The 19,217-nt window shown below is 43.8% G+C and overlaps 1 protein-coding gene across 12 annotated transcripts in view; it reads right to left on the bottom strand.

Moving 5' to 3' along the window:
* Positions 1-19,217, bottom strand: part of ANKS1B (ankyrin repeat and sterile alpha motif domain containing 1B) — an 870,204-nt gene that overhangs the window by 638,775 nt on the left and 212,212 nt on the right. For all 12 annotated transcript variants that reach the window (XM_059726322.1, XM_059726321.1, XM_019480905.2 and 9 more), the window contains one exon: positions 3,014-3,154. In XM_059726322.1, the coding sequence (XP_059582305.1) occupies positions 3,014-3,154 (141 nt within the window). The remainder of the gene's footprint in view (positions 1-3,013; positions 3,155-19,217) is intronic.

Raw genomic sequence — 19,217 nt, 5'->3', positions numbered from 1 at the left:
CCAGGGGTGCATTTCCATAAGCAGGGAAAGCCTGTGCTGATTCTAGAGCAAAGGAAAAGGAGTCTTAAAATCCCTGGCACCCCATGCCTCCACGCTGGTATCTGTGCTGACCTGTGTCTCTTGTGTGAAGTATGGGTCACCACAGGTTCTGGTGTGGAGATGCAGGGGAGTGGGAATTCCCTGGGTCCCACAGAACCCTGAATCTTTCTACTGGGACCCTGCTAACTCATGCTTCATGCAGAAGCATGGGTTGACACAGTTCCTGTGTGGAGCCACAGAGTCCTATGGATTCCATGCTGGGTCCTGGCAAGGTATGATGAAGAATGCCTTACATTCAAAAGCTTGTCCGGTTTTATCTAAAACATGAAGGTAGTCCAATAAAAGATATCACCCCAAAAATAACTGCCTCATAAAAGTATCCATGTGATATAAGAGCCTTAAACTCATTTTGAAAAGTGACAGCCATTTTATAGAGTCTGAAACCCCTTGCAGCCCTTCAGTTAAAGGAGCCATGGGAACTGATGTGTGATCCCAACAGTAGTGCTTCTTGTCATGCCACAAGTCGAAGGCTCCCATGAGCCCCTGAAGCTGGAAGCCCCAATCAGCTCATGCCTGATAACACATACAATTTAAGGTGAGATAGGAACCAGCCACAAAGTTATTACATATATTTTGTGTAATAATGTTGTGGCTTATTCCTTGTTTTATTGTGCCATTAACTGCATTAATGTGTGACTGGTGTTACCTCAGCTCCGTGTTCTTGGGGAAACCTGACACAGGACACAGCCTGTCTGACTCACAAATAATTCCACCCCCCTCCCCCCCCACACCTAAACAAAACTGATTAAGATGCAGTGGGAGACATACCTAAAGCCCTCCAGATAAGGGAGCAACTGCCCTAGGTCTCATTTGCATCCGAGATGGAACCAGATGACCATTCATTTACATGGGAGATGGAGAACAGAAAGCCTGAAGTAAAGACTGCAGTGAATTCTGGGATCAGAGAAGCAGCGGAGCACTGCATGATGGAGAATCTGTGCTCCAAATGCTAATCAACCCACATTTACCCACACCCAGCTCAGCATTTATCAGACCAGTTCTAATCTGGATTTACAAAGGACTTCTCTCCCCCCCCCCCCCCCCCCCCCCCAACACACACACACACACACCTCTAAGCAGAAGTAAAAGTTTAATAGGCATCTCGGGCTGTACATTCCCCGGTCCCACTATGGGAGGCCTATTTAAACTTGATTGACTAAAACTTGATTGCTTGGTTAAGGGAATGCTGAGGCAAAGAGACTGAGTCAGAGGGGGTATGGGCAACATTTGAACAATGGTAAAGGGTTAATCGCAGCGTCCAGCCCATTAGAGCCCTGAACACAAGCATTGTCATACTTTTCCCAGGATCACTGGTGGAAGTCCTCCCCACCAAAGGTTATGAACACTCCAATAATTGTCTTAAGTCTGTTAAAAGACCATAGTGAGATCTGGAAAAGTCATGCTAAGCTGAGGCTTGTTCACAACAAGTAAAAATCCAAAACCCTGATGCTACAAGCTATCTATTGTTTCTGAAGAAACCATGAGATATCCCAATCAGTATATCTGCTATCCATAGAAATTTCAAGCTGGCTCCTAAGTGCCTGGTTGCTCCTTAAAAACCATAGGAAATTCAAGCTGGCTCCTAAGTGTCTGGTTACTCCATAACCTTATGTTTTTCCTGGTTATTAATAAGTTTCTTGAGATGTTCCAACCCAGATAACCCCTTGTCAATAGAAAAGACAATTATTTACACTATTAAGAATGCTTTGAAGACGCTGAACTCAGGGTATAAAAATCTGTAAAAAAAAGCAGCAAAGTGTGTATGTGTGCTTCAAGAGGAGAAGTCTCTCTGACACCATCCCCTGTTGTTCTTGAGAAGCTGGAAGAAACAGATCATCTCCCTTCAAGGATTGTGCTAAGAACTTTACCTGTCAGCGTTGCAACCCGAGTGCCTTGGACTGGTGAGATCCCATCTCTCACTCTCTCTCTTTTCTCTTTAGGCATAGATTTCTGAACCTGAACTGTATTAGTTAAGTTTGAGCTAAGTTTCCCCAAATACTTAGTGAAACTTAGTAATTGTTTGTGTTTGTTTTCCCTTTGCATGTCTATTATTACTAGTACCATTATATATTTCATAAACTTAGCAATAAATAGCTTTTATAGTCAAACTGGTAGTAACTGGGAATACATAAGGGGATCAGCTTGTACAGGCTGATTGACCCAGTTTGGCTCAGACGTGCCCTAATGAACTGAATGCTGGCCTATGAGGGTGTCAGCTGGACACCCAGCCGGATTCAGAGGTATTCTGTTTAACTGTGTGCTTGTGTTTGACTGCAGTTTATTGTTGCCCTGATGAACTGATTCTTGGCATATGAGGGTGTCAGCCTGTCCATGCTGATCAACCCGGCCGGGTCAGGCATGTCATGTTAATCTGTGTGTGTTTGTGTGTATGACTGATTTGGTGACTCAAGGAACCCAACCCCATTGAAACTGAGTCCTGCAAGATAGCTCCACTGGGGGTGAGGACTTGCAGAAGGGAGATATACAGCTCTGTATAGAAACACAAGTAACACAAGCAGCACATTGATAGAATTACCAAGACCCTAGAAATGTATCCCTAATAAATGAGCACACCCCAAGGTCATGGGCAAATCTGGTAACACTGGTTAATTACATCTTTAGTGTGACATCTGTCAGGGGCTTAAGTCACGCTGATTCGCTACACCACTTTTGTGGATATTACTTGGTATTTTTCAGGCTTTTTCACAATGCTATCATTTAGCAGTTTCTACACTATATCTATTGTATATGAAATATATCTATTGTATATGACATCTCCCTTTTCTGTATATTGTTTCAGTTTTTCATTTTTTAAAGTTATTATTTTGTCAAGGGAAAACATAGGAAAAATTATTGTTTCCACATACTTAGAAGTATGTGCTGGATATTTTAATGTGGAAAGGTAAACAGATACCTGTGTGAGAATAGGGAATCCAAGGTTCCTGCATCCATTGCAAGGTGTTAATGCCTCCCATAAACCTGTGGGACCACAACTGTTTTCACCCGCATCTTCCTCTTCCTCTTCTCCTGGTGACAAGTTTGTTGATGAAGTCTTCTATAGATAAAGAAATAGTACTTGGAAAGTGAAATTTAGTGGCAGACTATAATTGCACATTTTTCTTTATTTTAATATAAAGACAGTAAGATTGATTACAAAACTTCACATGCCTAGAAGCCAGTAAATATTCTGCAATTTCTAATTAAATAATGTATCTCTTCAAGTAATGATCTGTAACATACATATCATATTATATAAAAATACATGTGCTGGGCCACACTAAATTGGATTTTAATTAGGAGTGAGCATAATATACATTTGATTTTAAAATTATGCAGAGTGTACAGCATAGTTGCCCTGCAACCTGTCAGTTGAAAAATAATATTTATTTCACTTTAAACTACCTTTTACTTTGTTATTTTTCAATAAAAGCTCCAGAAAATGACAACTAATAATGATATTAAACTTTCACTCCTCCAAATTAGGAAAGAATTATATACTAGGTGGAATATTATAGAAACATCGCACATTTATAGGTTTTTGTTCTCCTATCCAGTTATCATATTTCATAGAAAATGTAATTCTGTAACTGTTTTTTTTGTTGGATTGGCCAGCATCTTTTGCAAAAAGAAGGTAAAAATTTAGTCACAATATAGAATTTGATCTTTAGTTAGATATTTGCCAGTAATAAAAACATAACTTGGCTTGTATTGTGGAAAGTACATATTTCTTATTTAAAAGTCACAGGAGATGGTCCTCATTTTCTTAATTTATTTTAAGACACTGTGTCAAGATGCGATAATCATTATTGGGAGAAAGGGTCGATAGGTTACATGAGGATCAGATAGTCAAAACTACACTGAGGTCAGTGAGAGCCAAGTCACTGATTTCACAAGGAAGCAGAGTTGCCAACTATCAGTAAATGTACTTACTCTCAGTAAAATATCAGGCTAAAATGGCTAAAAATACTTTAGCTTTCAGTAAAAACACTACGTGGCTACAGCTCAATTGATGATCTGACAGACAGAGGACAACAGCATCATCTGAGTGGGAGTGCAGCACCCTTAGGGAGCATTCTCTGCTGCTGCATCCTGTAATACTGCTGGGTCACAGGTAGGCTTCTTTGGGGTTCTGACTTGCTCCGCTGGTCCAGTGGGTGCAAGGCTTGGGGGTAGGTTGGGGAGTATAGCATGGTTCAAGGTGTAGTTGGGGGTATTAGGGTGTGATGGTGAGTAGTGGGCCCCTGGAAGGAGATTGAGGGGAGCACAATGTAAACTATCACTGCAATCAAACAAGGTTTTTTTACTGCAAACTTTTTGCTGACAACCAAACTTTTTTACTTTTTCTGCTGTGTTTGATATTCAACTCCTAAATTTGAACCCAGCCTTTCTAACTGGGACTTGGCACAAGAGTTACATTTACATTATATTTACATTATATAAACATATATCAGTAAAAACGTGTCAGTAAAAAAGTTTGGCTATCAGTAAAAAGCTTGCAGGATGTCAATTAAAAAAAATCTTGGCAATCCTGCTCAGAAGAGAGATAGAGTAAACACTGAACAGCTTGCAAATTAGACTCCCATCTCTATTTTTCCCCTAGATCAGGGATGTCAAACTCACCTTGTGATGGCCAGATCCAGACCTTTCAGGCCAGGTCCAGCCCATGGCATGGAGTGGCTTCAGCCTCAGGCACAGGGCAGTAGCAGGGCTGGTAGTGGGGAAGGTATGACAAGCATGCAGGCCATGTGGCCACTTGCTGTAGTAGTGGTAGTGGTGATGAGGCAGGTGGCTGCAGTGTGACCAAGGCTGCATATGCCTTTCTTTGCCTTCCTGCCACCAGGGGGCTTGTTCTTCAGGGCCCGGAACCCTGAATTCTGTGACTGGCCACACCCCCGAAAACCCCATCCCCCCCAAGTTTCAGGTGCTTGTTGGTAGCCCAGTGGGCTGGATAGAGCAATTCAATGGGCCATATATTTGACACCCCTGCCCTAGATTATTACTTTGATTCTCTTTAAATTGGAGGTATATAAAACCTGGTCCAAAAAAATAAAATCAATTTAGATCTGTTTGATGAATCTATTTGGTCCACCTGACATTCAGATCCTAGATTTTTATTTACTACCTCCCCCCCTCCCCCCCCATTAAAAGGTTTGAGTCCCGAGGATGCAGAGTTGTCTCCATATATATATAAAGTCAGACATGAAGTTGAACTAATGCAATGCTGCCTTCTCAAGTCTGTAGGCAACTTGAATCAATGAGTAGTGGTTCTGACCTCTCCCTCCTGTTAATCCCATGGTAATATCAGCTCTAAAGCCAAGTTAGGAAAATTGTTCATCAGCAATAACCAATTGATTGGAAAGCATTTTATCAGATGAAATGTTAAAATGGGTGGAACTTGCAGCATGGACAGAAACACAGAAGAACATAAATATGACACAAGACAAAGGAGGCTGGAGAAACAAACAAAACAAAATTAGTGGTTCTGAAACTACTGGCTGCTATCTTATACAGAATATGGTAATACATCAGTGTACAAAAAGATATTAAGCAACATTTCTTAACATCTAAAAATTATTCAATAGGCCACGAGTCCTTCCTATTCAGAGTTGTGATGCCATCTTCTATTTTTTTAACTCTATGTTCAGTTCACATCAGTTATTTTTTAACATATGCAAGTTGCACTGAGCAAGTACTCCTAAATTCATAACCCAGGCCACTCATACAAAATTTAAAATGGAAATTATCCCTCTCTTCAATTTGAATCCACTGGTTTACAAGTTACTGCGTCCTTTATTACAGACTCAGTGAACCAAACCATTTATGTTTTATATTTTTTTAAAGTACACATTTATTTACTTTGTACTTTCAAATTCACTAAGACATTTTCTTAACATGTTATTTCATGAGATTATTTTGACAGGCAAGTGGTGCTACAAAATGTGTTACTATAGTAACAAGCATCTTGCATGGATTATTAAAAGGGTTGGGTTAACTCTACCGGGTGCAGGTCATTGAGGAGTTTTATTGTTATATAGTTGTGTAGGAAGAGGAAGCAGACCATGAGTCCTTCCTATTCAGAGTTCTGATGCCATCTTCTGTAATTTTTACTTCAAGTTCATATAACTTATTTTATAAGCTTTGTGCCACAGAAGAATAAATTACCCCTTTAATTAAAAAAATCCCCATCTTCTTGTCCCCCTCTGCCTAAGGATGAGGACAGCTTATATTGAGGCACAAAAAGGGTATAAAATAAGTGATGCCATTTTCATGCTCTGGTGTGCTTGCATAATGTCATTTTCATGGTGATGTTGGTTGTTTATTCTTCTTCCAGCAAATATGAAAATATTTATGGAAGAGATAAGTTTCCCTCAACTGCAGGAATAAGAAGAATCTCTTCAACTGTAATCTAGTTCTTGCCTGCCCACTGACCTCAGATAAACCAAATTTATTTCCCTTTGCTTTATTCTTAATATCTCATCTTTTCTCATATGTGAGTCCTTTCTCCAATTTTATCTCTTTCTTCAGATAAGGTAACTAATATTAGTTTTAATAGAATGTTTAATATTAATGGGAGCTTGCCAACTATACCTGACATTTTGTTCTTTGAAGTTGGAAATTGACCAACCCTGCAAGGTCAGCTTGACAGTTCATATTCAGGAAACTTGAACTTACAGAAAGCAGGCACCACTCTTTTCCCCCATCCTTAACTTCAGCTACTTCTTTCTCTCCCAGGAGCCTCTCTAAACTATAAAAATGCATTTTTTTGACCAACATGGTTAATGAAGTAATTTCTAACACCTTAACTGGGTAGTAAAAGCATAAACAGCTTGAGTGATGGTCCTAAAGTTATGGTTCATCCTGGATAAAAAGGAAGTGTGAAGAAATAAAGTTGAAGACAGAGATTTGAAAAGAGTGGAGTGAATCTGCAAGAAAAATGATCCAAACATATTGGTAAAGAGACAATATACTTTACTAAGTCTTCATTTGTTCTACAGCAGTGTTACCCAATCCTTACACCCTGTGGGCTGGATAGGTGCTGCGCCGGGTCTGTCTACAGACTAGATCTGGTTGGTAGGCTTGATCAAGTAAGCAGGGCTGGCACAGCAGGGGCCTCATCCAGCTGGGGGGGGGAGGGGGGGACTGTGCAGTCTGACCATGATCTGTCCACTTGGGGCAGCAGTGGGGAGTATCCAAGTCCCAACCTAGACACCCAAGGCAGGAAGGCAGGAACAGGGGTAGAGTATCCCTGATCAAGATGTGTCGGGGGAAGGAGGGGAAAGGCAGACCATTCTAGCCATGATCTGGATATGTGGGGGCAGGGGAACAGGGAACCTGGCCCAGTTTGGATGTGATGGGAGTGACAAGCTCAGCCCTAACCTTGCTGCATGGGAATACTGAGAAAGTAGGGCAATCCCCTAGTTACCTCAGGTGTCTGTACATGAACACAAAGACCCTAGGAAACAGGAAGAATTGGAAGTCCTCACATAGTCAAGGAACTATGATGTGATTAGAATAACAGAGACTTGGTAGGATAGCTCGCATGACTGGAGTACTGTCATGGAAGGGTATAAAGTATTCAGGAAGGACAGGCAGGGAAAAGACGAGAAGGAGTTGTGCTGTATGTAAAGGAGCTGTATGATTGCTTAGAGATCCAGTATGAAACTGGAGACAGGCCTGCTGAAAGTCTCTAATGTCTAGTTGGTAGCCAGTATCAAGTGGAGTGCCCCAGGGGTCAGTCCTGGGGCCAGTTTTCTTCATAATCTTCGTTAATGATCTGGAATATGGAACAGAGTGCACCCTAAACAAGTTAATGGATGACACCAAGCTGTGGGGATATAGTAGATATAGTGGAGGGTGGGGCTAGGATTCAGAGTGACCTAGACAAATTGGAGGATTGGACCAAAATAAATCCCATGAGATTCAACAAGGACAAGTGCAAAGTCCTGCACTTAGGATGGAAGAATCCCATGCACTGCTACAGGCTTGAGACTAACTGGATAAGCAGCAGCTCTGCAGAAAAGGACCTGGGGGTTACAGTGAACGATAATTTGGTGGATATGAGCCAACAGTGTGTCCTTGCTGTCAAAAAGTCTAACAGCATACTGAGCTGCATTAGTAAGAGCGTTGCCAGCATATTGAGGGAAGTAATTATTAACCTTTATTCTGCACTGTTGAGGCCACATCTGGAGTATTCTGTCCAGTTTTGGGCCCCCTACTATAGAAACGATGTGGACAAGCTGGAGAGAGTCAACTGGACAGCAATGAAAATGGTTAGGGAGCTGGGGAACATGACTTATGAGGAGAGGCTGAGGGAACTAGGTTTATTTAGTTTGCAGAAGAGAAGACTGAGGGGGGATTTGATAGCAGCCTTTAGTTACCTGAAAGGTGGTTCCAAAGAGGATGGAGCTAGACTGTTCTCAGTGGTAGATGACAGAACAAGGAGCAATGGTCTCAAGTGACAGCACGGGAGGTTTAGGTTGGATATTGGGAAAAAACTTCTCATTACAAGGGTATTAAAACACTGGAATGGGTTACCTAGAGAAGTGGTGGAATCTCCATCTTTCAGAGTTTCTAAGGCCCAGCTCAGCAAAGCCTTGGCTTGAATGATCTAATTGTGGATGGTCCTTCTTTGAACAGGGAATTGGACTAGATGACCCCCTGGGGTTCCTTCCAACCCTATTTTTCTGTGATTCTATGGTTATATGAATAGCTGGGGTGAGGCTGGATCCAGCTGCATGGAACTTCTGCCATTCCTTCACTGCCATATTTTCTGACTTGTGAAGATCCCCAGGGGCCAGATGTCATTGGTTCACACACTGGAGGTTAAGCACCATGGATCTATAAAATAAATGAGCACATACATGATAGTCTAAACTAGGAGTTGGCAACTATTGGGCTGAAGGACCACTTAAGGAGTTTTGGTGAGCTGCTGTAGACCTGCGAGGGGGGGGGGGCTGAGGGGGATGGGGAGGGACAGGCAATTGATCCTATCCAGACTGCCAGCAGATGCTGGTAACCTGAGGAGGGAGGGCTGTGTCCCACACCACACCACTCCACTCTGGTGCAACCTAGGCCAGGCTGGGCCATGCAGTGAACGGACTCCCCTGCCCCTCCAATGCATCTACCCCACCATCCCCACCTGCACTCAGCTTCATGTACAGTCCTGGCATCATGGTCACCAGCAGCCAGGCCTACATAGAACAGGGCACAATACAGCACACCAAGTAGCAGTCCCACCCACCCACCTGTCCACCATGATGAACCACTGCCACCACTTGCTACAATGGGGAAGTCGGTGGTGGCTACCCTGAGCTGAGCCCTTCCCCACCCCCCACGGCTGGCATGGACTAGTGGTACCATGGCAATAGCAGCTTATCACAGTGAGCGGGCAGGCAGGCAGGACTGATACTCAGCGTGCTGCATCACACTCTATCCCATGTCAACCTGGCTTCTGGTGGCCATGGTTCCAGGACTGCACAGCTGAAGAGCCAACAGGAAGCTTGATAGGGGGCATGGATGTGGGGTGGGGATGGAGTCTGCATGCTGTGTGACCTGGTCTAGCCCCAACAACAGCAAAGTGGAGCAGTGCAGGGTGCAGCCCTCCCTCCTCAGGCTCCCACTGGTGGCCGGGGGGCCAGATAGGATCAACTGGTGGGCCAGATATAACCCATGGAGCATATTTTTCCCACCCCTGGTTTAAACCCTTTGAAAATAAGAATGGATAACTACATGCAAAGGAAATAAATAGGTCAAAATTTAGGTCTGTGATCATTTAGGTCCATGATCAAAAGTAGGTTCGGGATCATTTACTAGTGCCCTGTTTTCCTGGGAACAATGCAGGCCTTACGGTTCCCATACAAGGTAGGTCTCTCTCAGCTTCCCCTCATTGACCATATCTTGATGCTAATTCTGTGAGTAGGTCACTGGAGAACAGTGAGCCTTGCTCACAGAAAAACAGCAACTTTTCACAACTGAGCCTTTTCTGGATCCATTTGTAAGCAGCATCCTATACCATCTTAACAGCTAACCTAGTCCATATAAAATCCTTCTGGTTTGTTATTCATCTTTTCAGGACTCATTCTAGTCTATTCCCTATATATATAGTTTCTTCTGGGATTTCCCCAGCATCAGCTTTTCCATGGAGCCCTTTATAGTCCTAATAACCTGTTACTAAACCAGCTTTTCTTCTGGGCTTTTTGGTCTTAATCTAGTTCCAGCTTTTCCCCAAACCTACTAATAGCATCTACTTCCTGGATCTGGCCTTTCTGTGAAGGAGTTCTCTAGTACACTACTAATGGAGCATTTCTGCCCTCTCCTGCTGGGGGGGGGGGGTTCTTCCCTTTTATCCTTGTAGGTGTGGAGCAGTCTGTGGTGTGAGTCTGAAATGTTCCTCTTAAAGCATGGGTGGGCAAAATGGCAGATCCAGGTGGCAGCCGGACTCCATTTCCCAGCAGCCCCTGCCCACATGGCTGGGGCTGGTCTCCATGGAGACCCCAGCCACAAATGTGCTGTGAAAGCACAAGGCTGGGGTTGTCATGGAGACTAGCCCCAGCCACACTGGCAGGGCACTGGCAGGCTCTGGAGCCCTGGGATCTTGCAGTGGGGACAGCTTGGTTTGGGGCCAGGACAGAGATGTGATCTGCAGCCTGCATGCTCCAGGCAGGGACGTGCAGGCAGCAGATCGTGGCTCTGCCCTGTCTCCTTGCAGCAGCGATGGCCTGGTCTGGAGCAGGGGCAGAGCTGGAATCTGCTGCCTGCGTGCCCCTGCACTGAGTGTGCAGGCTGCAGATCAAGCTCTGCCTTCACCCCATGCCAAGCTGCCCCCACTGCAAATTCCCAGGGCTCTGGAGCAGCCATCTGCCCTACTCTGCTGTGCACCCTGCCAGCACAGTTGCGGCCAGTCTTCATGGCAACCCCAGCCTTGTGCTATCACAGTGCAGCTGTGGCTGGGGTCTCCATGGAGACCAGCCTCAGCCATGCAAGCAGGGACTGCTGGGAAATGAAGTCCACTCCCAAATGGATCTTGCCCATGGGCCAGACTTTGCCCGTTCCTGTCTTAATGGGACCTGCCCCTTTTCCCCTTCCTCCCTTGTAACTGGTACTAAAGGAGGCCCTGTTACATACCCTATCCAATGATCAAAGTTAAACAGGCCTTTCGAACAAGGAGCAAAGATTTCTAACAGCTTCTGATACTAGGAAGAATGAAAAACTAATTTGCAATCCTGTAGTAGACCTGTAGTGCCCAACTTTTTTCCACAGCTGGCTGTATGGGCAGTGTACAGAGCAGACTGTAAATCCCTGAAGCCAGACTGGACCCTGCCACCACTGGCCCCAGGTCCCAAATTGAGCCCATGAGTCAGATATGGCCCACAGATGGACCTGGCACTGCCCATCTGGCTTGCAGGGTGAAACAGCTGCACACCACTTTTCTAAATAAAGTATATAAGGGATCCATAGAATTGAGAGTGAATTCTTTAACATAACTTCATGGAAGATGCATAATAAAATAGATTCATTTGAATTATATGAGAAGCTATGATCTTGTAGTTACTACAGTAATAACATAAGACAAAAAAATAAATGTTAATTCAATGTGGATTAATATGAAATACATACAACTGACATAAAAGGAAAAGAGTTGTTCACTTTTTATGTAATGCATGCAACTATGAAATGTTGACAGCTCAGGATCATGTGACTGTGAATTAAATTCTATGACCACAGTGACAGAAAATGGAGAATATTTTTAGTCATAATATTATAGACTGCCTAGTAAAGGAATGAAGGACAAAAATATGCACCTCAAAGGTAAGTAGATAGGAATTCAGAACAAATCAATTGATACTCTTCAATGATCTCAACTATTTAGATATTTGTTGGAGGGAATACTTAGGGAAGCATAAGTCCTGCAAAAACATTTCTTGTTTCATAAAGGAAATTCTATACAAGTGATGAATACAAAGATAAGAGTCACTCTTTTAACACTACCACCATCAGAAAGGAAACAGAAACACACAAAGGTAGTTGTAAATCACTAGATAAGGAATCATGAATTAACTGAGTTCAACATTAACAAAAGTAAAACTTATCATGCAATCCAAGCAGAAATGCTAATCCTTAAAAGATCAATATTACTGACAAGCAAACTTTTTTACTAGCACATTTTTAATGACATATGTTTTACACAATGTAAATGTAAGTCTTCTGCCCGTCCCTACCCTTCTGCCAGGCTCCAGTTAGAAGGGCTGTGTTTAAATTTAGGGATTTAACAACAACCAGAGTGAAAAGTAAAAAAGTTTGGTTGTCAGCAAAGGTTTGCAGTTTTGCAGTAAAAAAAAAAAAATCTTAGGTTGATAACCCTACTTGACTTCAAAGCCCCCTAACTCACTTCCATACCCTGATGACCTCAAGTGCACTCTCCACCATGGTATACCCCCCAGGTCACCCCTCCCAGCCTTACCCCCACTGGCCCCAACCCCCTTATCCTAGCACAAGCCCCTAGATGCACAGCTGAAACCCAGCAGTATTACAGGCATCCAATGGGACTCAGCAGCAGCATGTATATGCAGGGGAAGGGTGTACAAATCCCAGAGAGAAGGCTCCCTGTAGAGTGTAGCAGTTTTATTCAGACACCAGGTGGTTCTGCTGTCCTCCATTGGTCTATCAACTTGCCTCCAGCTTCTTTCCAACCAGGGAGCTTCAATCAAGCTTTGGTTGCTTAATGTTTTTATGGTCAGCTTAATTTTTTTTACAGATTTTATGGACAGGTGTTTTTAGCCTGATTTTTTTAACTTACTGTCTGTAAATTACATTTGGCAACCCTGTCTCTAGCATACTTCTGACTTTTATTTTTCCCAGAATTCAAAAGAATAAGCCAACATCAAACAATAAGCAAGGAGTTGAGAGTGAGGGTAAAAAGAACAGGGAACACAATCCCTCTTTCCTTTGTTAGAGTGTTTCATCAATGGTGTCAACAAGGAAAATGTGAACACTTCTCAACATTTCCCAACTGTCATTAAACCTACTATCAAGTCAAAAAGAAAATAAAAATATAATCTACCTAACCTGTAGCTCAAGCCTTCACTCCACTTAGGACACCTTTTACAGCGTCTTCTTTTCATCATGTATAAGGAAACTCCAAATTTTGGGTCTTCCATCATACATACTGAAATCATTTCCTATGTTCCCTCAGGGCCTCATGTGAAGGAGTGAGACAGGACTTACAGTCTGGAGGGCTGGCAGGGCTGCAGCTGCAGCCCGGAAATGAAGGAAAATACCCACCCAATTTCTGGAGCAGCGTCTCGCTCAGGATTGGCAGAGGGAGGCCGCTAAAAGGTATTTCCGGCCCAGGAGAGGGGCAGAGGGGGGTAAGTTCTCTGCAGGCCGCAGGGAGAGAGGAGCGGCTGAGAATCTCGGCAGGCAGAAATTGCAGATCAGGCCTGAGGAACGCTGCGGGAGCGACCCTGAGGCAGGGGGAGGCCTGCAAACAAGCGGCTGGCGGAAATCTCTGGAGTGGAGCTGCAGCTGAGGATCCAGAGCAAGGGAGCCCACAAGGCCAGAGAGAATCTCCAGACTGGAGTTTTCCCAACAGAGGATGCAAAGGAGGACAGGAAGATCTACAGTTACAGGCAGAGCCTTCCTGCACAAGGGGGAGACCCCAAAAAGACTGTGTATGTTCACATGGGTGCAGGGCAAGGTAGCACACAGCAGGAACTGGACTAAGGGCTTGATTTTTGGGGGGAGACATTGCCGGAGCCTGACAAAAAGGCTGAGAAGCAGCCAGGGTTTCTTTTTTTTGTGATTTCTTTTGCTGTCTATTTTTTTTTAATTTTGTTTGAGCATAGACCAAGACTGGCCCCTGGAAGGGTGTACCCAAAAGAGGTACTAGAACACCCTGGGGTGCAGAGAAGGTTACAACAGGCAGCACTGCAACCTGGCTGTGGAAGAACTTTGTAAAACACCACCTGGAGAGACTAGGCTGGGTAAAGGGGAGGTTTGGAGCCCCACCGAAGACACAGGGATCAAGACCAGGCAGGATCACCATGGGCATTGCCTCCTGGGAAAAATATAGGTCATCAAAGTCGTGACAGTGAGAAAAATGTAAGATCCACTTCCTGGCAGACCTGGTGATCCAGGGCCAAGGTCTACCCTGTCGCCACTTGTAGGCACACAAGCACAGGGCAGCACGAGCAAGCCATATAATACCTACAGACATCACACCTCACTACCTAAGATAATTCCCTCCATTAATACAACAACCACCCACTCTTTAGGTTGACAATTGTGTCAGGTGTTTGTGTCAAGGCCTGGTTTAAGCCTCTGGTGGCTGGGCATTCCGTTAACTTTTTATCCTAGTCCAGTGTTAATAGTGAAAATTCCCACACTAACAAATTATTTTCTATTGTTGCTTCAGAACAGCTTATCATGAAATCCTTTATCTACTGTGTATTTAAAATGTAATCTCTTTCTGGTTACTTGCTAGAGATAGGGCAATTCATGGTGCATCTAAACAGTAAATTCTCTGTTTATAGTATCTTTAATTTAGTGTAATTATTATAAGTCTGTCTAAGTGTGGCTAATGTGCTAACTTTCAATCAATACCCAATAGAACAATTCAGCAACAGCAAAAAAAAGAAAAAAAAAAAGATACAAAATACTCTAGCTTTTTAGCATTTGTCATCACATCATAATTCTTGAGACTGTTTATTAACTATATACTTCCTTTGCAACTGATGCTATGCTAGGGACATCCATTGAAAACTCAGCTGTAATTACTATCATAGTTGCAATGCCAAAGGATTGGGCTACCAGACTCAGCTAGCTGTAAAATTGCTGTAAGACTTATAACTGGTCTTGATTTTTAAAGAAAAACTGGCAGTAGAATTATGTAAAAGTGCATTTTACATAACCAGGATGGTTAGCCAAAAATAAGCAAGTATCAGGAACTAAGATTGGGGAAGATGGGGAAAGAAAGCCTGAAAGGGTGGGAGCTGGGAGTGGGGTTGAGAGGAACTGAATAGATTAAGGTGACTAGGACTGGGATGAGGAGCAAAGGATTGAGGCAAGCTGGAGGAACAAGGGCAAAATTTAGCCTGTGGGTATTTGGGCCTTGTTATACATTAATTTTAGGCAGATCCTGGAGCTCTTGATGCCTGGATTGTTCACACATTAACACCTCAAATTAATTTTAAGCACATTTTAGTTGACTTAAAGTTATGCCACTCCAGGGCAGGTTTATCTCTGATCTGTGTTACCCTGCTCATGTTCCATTAGTGTTGTCAACCAGGGGTATGCGCTTAAGCAGATGTTTAACATTAAGCATGAGTAGCCACATTAACTTGCTGGGTGCATTTACACAAGATGTATACTGCAGAGCTGCCTCATTAGCTGTGCAGTAAATGTCTCAAGCAGCTTGCAGACATGAAAAAAAACCCCAAAACAAAAAAACCACGCTTTACTGGAAGAAGCAGCACTTTACTTTGACTCAACTCTGCAGTGTCTGTATAGATTGGGTGCTTCAGCGGGGATTTTTGGTGTTTTTATCTAAAGCTGATTCAATCTTTTATTAGATAAAAGCGCCAAAAAAGCCCCAGTAAAGCACCCGATCTATACAGATGCCGCAGAGCTAGGTCTAACTAATGTGCTGCCTCTTCTGGGCATGTGCTGGGCTTGCTGCAGGAGTGCACTGAATTTAAAGTAAGACAAGGTTCTTTGCGTGAATCTGATATCTTTTATTAGACCAACTTAAATAGTTGGAAAACAATTATTAAGCAAGCTTTTGGGTTCAAAACCCTTTGTCAGGCTAAGGAAGTTTCAGCAGTTGGTGTGTGCTCTTCCTGGATGGAATGAAAAGTAAAGAAGCCAGCGGCTGGGCTGGTATGCATACAAGACAGGTAGTCAGTGAAAATGTAGATTGAGGAGTCAATGGGTGAGAGACAGGCGGGGGGGGGGGGGGAGAGAGAGAGAGAGAGAGAGAGAGAGAGAGAGAGAAGGGGGTTGAATAGTGGAGAGATACCTGGGGAGTCAGATGTCAGGCAGGGTATAATGTGTCATAAATCCAATGTCTATATTTAGTCCATGATTTTTAGTATGCAGGAGGTTGATGAAATGGAGCTCATAGGCTCATCTCTGGGAAGTGTTTTGTAAGTTTCCCTTGAGGATCAGGACTGAGAGATTGGAGAGAGAGTGGCCCTCCTGTGAGAAATGTGCCCCCATCGGTAACTGGGTATTCCTGTCTTGATAGATTTCCGGTGTGCGTTCATTCTGGTGCGCAGTTGTTGTTTGGTCTCTCCTACGTATTTTCCATCAGGGCATTTGGTGCATTGGATGAGGTATATTACATTTCTGGAGGTGCAGCTGTAAGATCCGGGAATGCTGATGGCTCTGTTGTGGGGTGTAGTAATAGTGGGGGTGGTGGAGATGTGTTGGCAGGTTTTGCACTTCAGGTCATGACACGGTCTGGATCCTTTTGGTGTGTTCTGGGCTTGAGGAAGTTTGCTTCTGGTGATGAGGTTAGCGAGGTTCAGTGCTTGTTTGAAGGCTAGGATGGGTGGCTCTGGGAAGATCCTTTTAAGAATAGGGTCTCTTTCTAGTATGGGTTGCAATTATTTGAGGATTTTCCATACAGGTTCGAGGGAGAGGTGATACGTCATAACCAGCAGCGTGCGATTTTGGGGTGGGGTTTCTTCTGTACTGCAGCAGCTCTTCACGTGGTATCCGTTCCTCATGTGGTTCTTCACGTGGCTCCTTCAAACGCGTGATCTCTCTCTGGAGGAGTGTCCTTGTTGGATGAAAGCCTTTTTAAGATTGGTGCGGTGGCAATCCTGGGTGTTCTCTTCAGTGCACCCTCCCATTAACGCCTCAATCTACATTTTCACCAACTACCTGTCTTGTATGTATACCAGACCAGCCTCTGGCTTCTTTACTTTTCATTCCATCCAGGAAGAGCACACACCAATTGCTGAAACTTCCTTAGCCCAACAAAGGGTTTTTGAACCCGAAAGCTTGCTTAATAAATGTTTTCCAACTATTTAAGTTGGTATAATAAAAGATATCAGATTCACCCAAAGAACCTTGTCTGCCTATGTCCTTAGACCAACATGGCTATAACCTACACCCTTGAATTTAAAGTAAAGCACATTTTGTGTTTGTTTTTCTTTCATGTCTGTAAGCAGCCTCAGGGTCTACATGAGCAGTGCTATTAGGAAAATGTAAACTAATTAACTCTACCATAGGTAAATACAAGTACTATCCTGAGGTGGAGTTTTTTATCCTGCAGTAATGCACATGTAGATTCTGATGGGACTGGCTGGGGCACAAGGGTGCTTCAGTGCGGGGGCTGCCTGCTGGTTAGCCCCGCATTGAAGTCAGCCCCTCTGCAGCACGTTGAGCTGGGCTGGAGCAGCTCTGAGCTGGCAGACTGACCCCTCAGGCCCTCTGCTAACTGAGACTGCTCCAGCCTGGCTCAATGTGCTTGCTGTGGTCCTGGGTGCACATTCAAACAATATGTTCTGGAGTTCATTGTTGCACATTAATAGCATGTGTAGACATGCCTGCTGAAAGGTAAGTGTGTATTTTTGTGTTTTATTGAATCAGGGACAGCACTCAGCAACTTGCAGGCTTGAACCCTTAATAATTAACCAGCCTTTTTCATATTGAGACACAAATACATTATCTTCTACCCAAGATACTTACAAAAGATGTTTAACTCACTATGTCAGCTGAAACCAACACCTGCTTGGTTTAATCAAAATATAATTACTCTATTTCACTAGAACTACTTCAATATAACATCCTCAAATAAAAAAATCACATTGATTATTGAAATCCTTCTTAAATTTTTCTTGCAGTTAACAACTTTGTGTGATGCATTAGTTCACCCATATCAAGAACTTAAAAGCTCCCTTTTAAAATTCTTTCCTGCCTTACATCCAAGAAGAATGTATGCAGGATTACAAACCTAGAAAATGAAACAAACCTTATTTTGGTTAAATTAATTAAACAGTTTATATTAGCTGTCTTTCAGCTTTTATACATTGCATCTTTATGTATATCATTTCACAACATCTGAATTCTGAAATATTTTTAAAGTTAAAAAAATGGAGCCAAAATAGTGTATAAGGAAGGAAGTGAAGAATTAAGGAGAAAAAGGGTGGTAAGAGTTGTACTGAAATATATTCTGTTGCTTAGCATTTAGTCAAAATAACATATAGACAAAATAACCAGAACACTAAAAATGTATTTCATACTGAAAGACTTTCTATAAGAGACGGAATAATATTTATACCAAGATAATGTTATTAAACACAGAATTGTTCACTTCTGGTGAAAGGGCCTTGTTACACATTGCACTTTGAGCTGCTCAAATGTTAGTGCTACCTCGAGTTGGGAACAGTCACACCTAAAGGCAGAGATGGACAATTATTTGGGCCTGCAGGCCATATAGGGAGTTTTGCTGAGCAGTTGGGGGCCAGATCATTACTGCCCCCTTGTGCAACAGCTCACCAAAACTCCCTATGTGGGATGCTGCCATGGGTGGGTGGAGACAGAGATGACCTGAACAGGGTGTGGGGCCTGGGGCAAATCAGCCTATGTGGGGCCCTGCCTCCAATCTGATACCACGGGCCCCAGACCCGAAGAAGCTGCTGCCACCATCATCGGTGGCGGGAGGGTAGCAAGCTGCTGGATGCAGAGCTGCCGCTCCACCCCACTCTGCGCTGCCACAGCTTTGTGCCACTGCTGCTCTGCCCAGCTCGGCAGGGCCTCCCAGAGAGTGAGGCCCAGGGCAGTCACCCTGATTTCCACCCCCTAGGGATGGCCTTGGGTGGAGAGCAGTGTTTGGGGGTGGAATGAGCAGGAACATCACGGGGCGGTGACACTGTGGAGCTGAGGCTGGGACTGGGGCCAGGGCCAGGGCAGAGCCATGATCCACTGCTTGCATGTCCCTGCAGTGGGTGCTCGTGCCATAGGCAGGGGTGTGCAGGGAGTGAATCATGAGTCTGCTCCAGGGCCCATCCCATGCTGTCACCACTCCAAGATCCCAGACCTGGCTCTGAATGCAGCTCCCCACCTGCCCACAGCCTGATCCTGTCCACTCAGGCGTGTGCCCTGCCTACATA

The sequence above is a fragment of the Alligator mississippiensis genome, chromosome 4, assembly GCF_030867095.1.
Source record: "Alligator mississippiensis isolate rAllMis1 chromosome 4, rAllMis1, whole genome shotgun sequence".
In the NCBI taxonomy this organism is placed as follows: domain Eukaryota; kingdom Metazoa; phylum Chordata; order Crocodylia; family Alligatoridae; genus Alligator; species Alligator mississippiensis.
Note: the sequence above shows the minus strand (reverse complement) of the source record. Positions and strands in the feature narration are given on the sequence as shown.